Here is a 6,860-nt window from a genome sequence, read left to right on the forward strand (position 1 = left end):
CCTATGGCAGTGGGTCGGTGGAGGAGGAGCAGGCGCCTGTGCTGGCCCTGAAGCCGGGGCCGGGGGGTGAGCTGCCCCACAGCCAGCAGCCGCAGGTGCACTGAGGGGCTGGAGCCCCGGCACCCGCCCAGGGGGGCCGCATCACCCCCCACTCTGTCCTGCTCATGCAAGTGCCTTCCGGACTTGGGGCCCAGCTGCCTGGACTCAGGGGGATGGGACACAGATAGCTCCTGCCCCTCTCTGCTCTTATTTAATGGTCCCTCTTCTGAATAAAGGGACGCAGTTTCCATTCGCCTTTGCCCTCCCTCCCTCTCTCCAGCCCCAGCCCTGAGCAGGCAGGGTGCTAACCCCCCCGAGCCCTGCCTGGGGCTGGGAGTCCGGCAGCAAGGAGGCAGCTGCTGGCCCCTCCTCAGCATCCCTCCATGCCGGGGCTGTCCCCAGCCAGGGGGAGAAACCACAGTGCACACAAGAAGTGAAGAGCAAGTTTTACTTCAGTAACTGAGAGAAGAAGCTGTACAAAGGTTTTTCTCCCCCCAAGCCCCCTGGGGCAAGGGTGGATTTTTTTTCTTTTTTTTTTTTTTTTTGCAATAGACTCAAAAGAGCAGAATAAAAAGTTTGACACATTCGCAAAGTCAGTGCTGAAACCAGCCAGGTCCCGGGCGGCCAAGAACAGCGCGTGTGACAGCCCCCGTCCGCAGCCCTTCCGCTGTCCCCAGACCCCTCCCTGCACACCCTGGGCGCTCCTGCGGCCATGCTCCACCACCGGCACCTCGCTCCAGACGAGCATCCTCCAGCCCACCCTGGGGTGGTGGGGGCTGCCCCAGCCTGCCCCTCACCTTGGAGAAGAGGGAGCCCGCGGCCAAGGAAGTGACTGCACCACTGCTCTTGCAGCACGAGGACCTCACAGCGCTGCAGACGGGGCTTTGCCGGCAGCCTCCAAGGCCCCAGCCATGCTTTGGAGAAGCAGCATGGGAAGGAAAGCCGGCTCCAGGCTGTGCCAGCCCCATACGGCAGCGGGGAGCCCCAAGTCAACCCTGGCTTTGAGGTTCACCTTCCCCTGCCAGGAATACTTACACGCTGTTACCCAACACCCCTCGGGTACGATGCTCACACCCAGGCAGCACAAACAGGGCCGGTCCAGGCTGCCGCTGGGGGGGGTCATGAAGCACCAGCGCATCAGCCTCCCATGCAGCCACGAGCGCAGCAATGGGTGCTGCCATCCCAAGGCTGCCTCCTCAGTGCCGGTGGCCACGGGGCTGTCTCTCTCCGAAGGGTTGCTGGTGCCGGAGCGGGGCTGGGGTGCAGGCAGCAGCACACACAGGAGCCCATGCTCAGCTTGCTGCAGGAGGGAGCTGGGTCTCCCCCTAAGTCCATGTAAAAATCTCATCCCTCCAGAGTGCAGTGCCTACCAGACATGGCTGGGTTTATGGTTTTGTTTTTTTAAACAGTTCCCAAAAAGCATCAAAAGTAGCCCCAAAAAACCCTCCCTGGTGGTCAGCTCGATCTGGTACTAAAAAGTGCAAAACTGTATCACAAAAACCGTTCAAAAGTTGTAAGAAAGCGGGGAGGGTGCAGAGGTGGCTGGGGTGGCGGGGAGGGGGGCCAGGTGCCATCGCCCTCCTCCCCTGGCCACCAGCCCCAGGAGAGGGGGCAGGCCAGGGCAGGCCCCCTCCTGTCTGCCCCCCATGGCACAACGGAGCTGGAGGAGAAGCGGCCGCTGGCTTTGTTTTGCTGCGTCTTTTTTTTGTTGTTTTTTTTTTTTTTTAACCACTGAAGAATTGAGCCCAGTGGGTGGGTTTCGGTTGTTCCCCCTCCCCAGGGCAGGGGGACTGGGTCCTGCAGCCAAGCACAGGACAAGGAGGGGCAGGAGGCCGGGGGGCGGCCCCCTGCCGTGGGCAGGGACCGGGGCCGGTCCTGCTCTGCCATTGTCTCCAGCGGAGGAGCCGCGGGGGGCGCTGCCGGGGGAAAGGCCCTGGGCCCGTCCTGCTCTGCCATTGTCTCCAGCGGAGGAGCGCCGTGGGCAAGGACCTGGGACCGTCCTGCTCTGCCATTGTCTCCAGCGGAGGAGCCGCGGCCCTGCCTGGCTGGTGCTGGCAGCCGGGGAAGGGCTGTCACCCGCCCCCAGCTCGTGCCGCAGACGGACAGACTCATGCAGGGTCTCGGCAGGCACGTGGCCTCCATCCCGGCACCGGGGGGGAGCAGGAACGGAGCTGCAGCGCGGACGGCTGATGCCCCTTGCTTATGACTTCTGGGGATGGCCGGGGGGCTGGCGGCCGGCGCGCTCTGAGACATTGCGCTTCACCTTGGTGGCCGTGCCGGAGGGCTCCGCGTTGAGTGAGGGGCTGGAGTGGGATTTTTTCAGGCCATCATCCTCCCCACCCGCTGCGTCAAAGAGGGTGGACTCAAACGCTGCCAGGTCCTCGGAGCCGGCCTTCAGCTTGGCCCGCAGCAGCATGGCGTAGGTGCCGTAGCGGGATTTCTGGGGGGCACAGTGCAGTAGAGAGAGGGGTGGGGGGGATGCTCGTGGTCCCTCCACCCCAGCCAGCATCCCAGGGTGGGGGGATGCTCATGGTCCCTCCACCCCAGCCAGCATCCCAGGGTGGGGGAGGATGCTCATGGTCCCGGAGCATGGCAGTAGCACAGTGCAATTCAGCTGACGGGGATGGGGGGACCCATCACTCAGGATGGCCAAGCAGGCAGGGGCAGAGGGGCTGGGGGCAGAGCGGGGGGGGGCATCTCCCAGCTCACCTCAAACTCCAGGTACTCTTCCTTCTGCTTCAGCTCCTCGTACTCCTTGCCTTTCACCTTCTTCTCAGGCAGCGAGGAGCGATGCTCCAGCAGCTCTGCTGACATCGTCTTGAACTTGGTCTCATGGCTCTTCACCTGCTCCTCCTGGGGAAGGGTGGCACCACGTCAGTGCCCCGCTCTGCCCCTGAGCTGTCCAGGGCCAGAACAGGTTTTTTTTTTTTTCCCCTCCTAGGTCCAGCCAGGATCTTAGCTTCTGCTCCTGGGTTTGTTTGTGGGGGGGTTTTTTTTGGTTGTTGTTTTTTTTTTTTTTAAATGGCAGGCAAAAGCACAGGCCCTTGGGGGCAATCTGCTCCTGCCTCGCAGGGGGCTAGCTGCAGTCTTAAAACAGAATTTAATCCCCTCTAAAGCTAGGCTGGTGGGTCTTTTTTAATCCTTTCTGCTCTATGAGTAACTGCTCTGGCACGCACGAGTGCCAGCTAATCCCCCTGGCCGGTCACCTTTCAAGGTCTTGGCCCTGACAGGACCCTGCAAGCCGTGGTGTGGGACCACGTTCTCCTCCACGGTCTGACTCCATCACCTGTCCCCGCTGCCAGGAACAAGACCTTGCTGCCCACCCCCAAACTCAGCACCGCCTTGCTCCATGTCTCCCTGGCCATGCTCCCTTCGGCCCCGTACCCTGCTGGGAGGCAGCCGGGCGCGTGGCACCACACAGGGCCCTGCACAGGGGACAGTGCCACCAGCAGACCCAGGGGGTCTGTCCCATGCTCCTGGCTGCCCCCACGCCACGGCCCACCTGGGACAGCCTGGTGCAGGAGCTGGGCAGCAGCGGGCGGCTGAACTTCTTCTGGGAGCCGATGGCTGCAGGGAAGGGGGGTGCAGAGAACATGGCTGCCACCACATTGATGCGCGTGATCCACGAGTGCATCTGTTCAGGGTTCCTGGGGAGAAAAGCCAAACCACAGATGGGCTCTAAGTGGCACTATCTGTGTCACAGGCAGAGGGACCTGCCCTGCAGACGAGATCTGGGTCCCGCAGGCCTGGCTGGCGAGCCCTGGCACCTGGGGCTTTGCCCCCAGCGACTTGGGCCATCGCAAGCCCATCGGGGTGGGAAGAAGAGGAGCTGGGCAAAGCACAGTGCTGACACCAGGTCCTTTTCCTTCCAGAAAGGGCCGGGACAGGAGAGAGCAATGTGGCCCTAAGCCCCATCCCACCCTCCGCCCCAGTCAGACGAGCCCCTGTGCCCCAGCGTGGGGCCCAGCCAGTGATCCTGGGGGACTCACTGTGCTTGGAAGAGGAAGACCCTCCAGTCAGCTGTCCTGAGGTAGAAGACATTGGGTCGCTTGCTGTAGTCAGACGCCCGTGTGGCAAGCGAATGGTGGATGCTAATAGCGTTCTTCAGCTCCTCTTCCGCCAGCGACTTCCCTGGCTTATACTCCTCCTGCGAATCACAGGGCATTTCAGAGCCAACTTAGGGATGCACCCCACCATGAGTCAGCTCTACAAGGCCGTGGGGCCTGCAGGTGAGTGCTTGCAGTGGTGGGGCTGGGACATCACCCTCCACCAGGCTGCTGCAGGCTCTGCCTCCAGCTCATGCTATACCCATGGGGAGAGGCTGCACAACCCAGGTGCATGGGCTTGGCCACAGCACAGTGGCTGTTCCCCGCTGCCCCGCAGCTGGGCAGTATGTGTGCCTGCAGGAGACTGGATTTGCTGCCCAAATCCGCCCCCCTCCCCTGAGGACAAAGGCCCCGGTGCCTGTTCTCTGCCCAGTCAAGCCCCCACACGCAGCAGGGCCCTCGGTTAGCAGCTGCTTTCACTGCCCAGGCTGAGCCTGAGCACCCCAGGAACAGGGACGCCACCAGGACCCCAAGCAACGGCTCAAGCAGGCATGGTGCCAAGTCTGCTTAGGCCAGGCTTTGCAATGCCATGCGCTGGAGCCCCTCTCTTGCTGCTGTGGGGATTGTCATAACCACCCCCCCTGGGTTGCGGACGATCCCTCTCCCTGGCACGGATGGCCCCGCTGCTGCCTACCTTCTGCAGGTAGAGAATCATCCCCTTCAGGATGGCATGGAAGGGCTTCCAGCCGCGCTTCCCTCGGGGCGCTGCCGAGGAGGAGAGAGCAGCCCAGACATCAGCCCCAGCAAAACGCTGGGGAAAGGCATCCCTCCCCCCATCCTCCTCCAGCCAGCCCTGCCACGGCGCACGTCACCCCACCCCGGGGACGGGCGGCATGCCAGGACTGTCCCCGCACACCTGAGCCCGTGCTGGCTGCGTGGCTGGCAGATGGTGCTGCTGGCAGGGGGGCCGCCTGCCGCCTCCCGGGGCCGGCACCGCTGCGCTCCCTGCCTCGCCGCTCATGCTCAGCTTCACCGCTGCCTGCCCGCTCGGGGACGGGGACGAGGCAGTGCTGCCCACCAGGTAATGCTAGCTTTGGAGGGCAGCTGCATCTAATCAGATCAAGGCAGCATTAGACGGCCAGGGCTTAGAGGGGATTTTACGGTGGAAACGGTGAACGTGCCTGGCAGCGTCCAACCAGCAGCAGCCTGCTGTGCGGCTTGTTTGGACACCTTCCTTTGTCCCCGCCATCCTGCAGCAAGGGTGCATCCCCCGGGGAGCCCACCCCACCTCCCCGCCTGCCCCCTTCCCAGTGCCGCAGGCAAGGGCTGTGCTGCCTGCTGCCGTCTCAGCCTCTGCCCAGTCCTGATGGTGGGGGCAGACGGGCAGGGAGAGGCTTTCAGGCTCCCCAGCCTGGGGGCTGAATTATGCCCGGCACAGCTGGACAGAGAGGGCACAGGGGGCTGATGCTGGAGGCTGGCTTGATGCTACAGTCAGATAGAATCATAGAATCATCGAGGTTGGAAAAGACCTCTAAGATCATCGAGTCCAACCGTCGACCCAACACCACCACCCACTAAACCATGTCCCTAAGTGCCTCATCTACTCGTCTTTTAAATACCTCCAGGGATGGGGACTCAACCACTTCCATAGAATGTCACGTAATGTCAGAAGATGTCACGTAATGCCTCCTGCCCCGCTCGCCCATTAGGGTTTCTGGAGCTCACCAGTGCCCCCTTGCCCCGAGTCCCTCCCGTAGGCTCCCCAGGCACCTACTTTTCTTGCAGTCGGGATCAGCGTGGATCTTGCGCACTAACAGTCCATGCTTGTAGGTGGCAATGCTGGAGTCTTGGGAGAAGTCCAGAAAGGGGTTACTGCAGCTGCTGATGCGCTTGATGGACTTAGGGTTGGGGTCTGCCAGCTCTGAGAGGGACTTTCTCAGCTCCTCCTCATCTCTGCCAGGCACAGATTTGGGTGGGGAAAGGGTTTGTTACCTTGCTGGGGAAAGCAAATACCAAGCCTCCCACTTGTGGTGCCACTTTTAGGCCTGGCTTCTGAAAGGGAGGCCAGGAGAGGCAGACCAGGCTGAGCAGTCTCCCATCACCACTGGAGAGCATCCCAAACCCAGTCATGCCTCTGTGCCCCTGCCCCTCTAGGCTGGCAGCTGAGGTGCTGCCTGGCCCTTCGAAAGACAAGGCATCGGAGTGTCTGCTGCTGGCTCAGGGCGGGGGGCCCTGCCTGCCCCAGGGAGTGAGGAGCATTTTTGGACAGGGCTGGGACTGATGCCAGCCAAACCGATGTGCCAGGAGCTGTAGAGGAGCAGTGCCCTGGGGCTTGGCACCACTACAGCCCCCCTGGCCCACGGTGGACAGGCTCACAGGCAGGAGCTGGCAGGAGAGAAGGTATAGAGGGAAACCCCCTCAAAGAGAGACCCAGGCTGCAGTCCCCACTCCTTCACGGCAGCAGTCGGGCTATGGGGATCAGAGCCACCAGCAAAGGGGTGTGAAGAGCCTGTGGAGGGGAGGCCTCGGGCAGCACCGGGGCTCCAGATCATGGCCCCTCGCACTGCGGGCAGGCTGCATCGATGCTGCTCCCCCCGCCCAGCAGGAAGATGTGGGAGCCCAGAGCTGCTGCCTCCCCCCTCCCTCAGACCCGCTCACTGCTAATTAAACCCCTCAGCATCTGCCGGCGTCTCCATGGCAGCAGCCCGAGTGCATTGGCTCAGCGCTGGCGGGACCGCCGGGGCGATTAATCCACCCAGCGCGGGCGCTGGCCGC

The 6,860-nt window shown here is 62.7% G+C and overlaps 2 protein-coding genes across 2 annotated transcripts in view; one reads left to right on the forward strand and one right to left on the reverse strand.

Annotated features, from left to right (window-relative positions):
- The window catches only part of NFKB2 (nuclear factor kappa B subunit 2), a 10,385-nt gene extending 10,281 nt beyond the window's left edge, over window positions 1-104 (forward strand). The window contains exon 22 of the mRNA XM_009277988.1: window positions 11-104. Within this exon, the coding sequence (XP_009276263.1) occupies window positions 11-104 (94 nt within the window). The remainder of the gene's footprint in view (window positions 1-10) is intronic.
- A 2,135-nt stretch (window positions 105-2,239) lies between these two features.
- The window catches only part of PSD (pleckstrin and Sec7 domain containing), a 35,418-nt gene continuing 30,797 nt past the window's right edge, over window positions 2,240-6,860 (reverse strand). Inside the window, exons 11-16 of the mRNA XM_019471683.1 lie at window positions 5,860-6,038; window positions 4,780-4,850; window positions 4,029-4,186; window positions 3,542-3,686; window positions 2,749-2,892; window positions 2,240-2,479 (exon numbers count right to left, since the gene is read on the reverse strand). Of these exons, the coding sequence (XP_019327228.1) occupies window positions 2,240-2,479; window positions 2,749-2,892; window positions 3,542-3,686; window positions 4,029-4,186; window positions 4,780-4,850; window positions 5,860-6,038 (937 nt within the window). The remainder of the gene's footprint in view (window positions 2,480-2,748; window positions 2,893-3,541; window positions 3,687-4,028; window positions 4,187-4,779; window positions 4,851-5,859; window positions 6,039-6,860) is intronic.

This window comes from Aptenodytes forsteri, unplaced genomic scaffold (assembly GCF_000699145.1).
Source record: "Aptenodytes forsteri isolate BGI_AS27 unplaced genomic scaffold, ASM69914v1 Scaffold15, whole genome shotgun sequence".
Classification (NCBI taxonomy): domain Eukaryota; kingdom Metazoa; phylum Chordata; class Aves; order Sphenisciformes; family Spheniscidae; genus Aptenodytes; species Aptenodytes forsteri.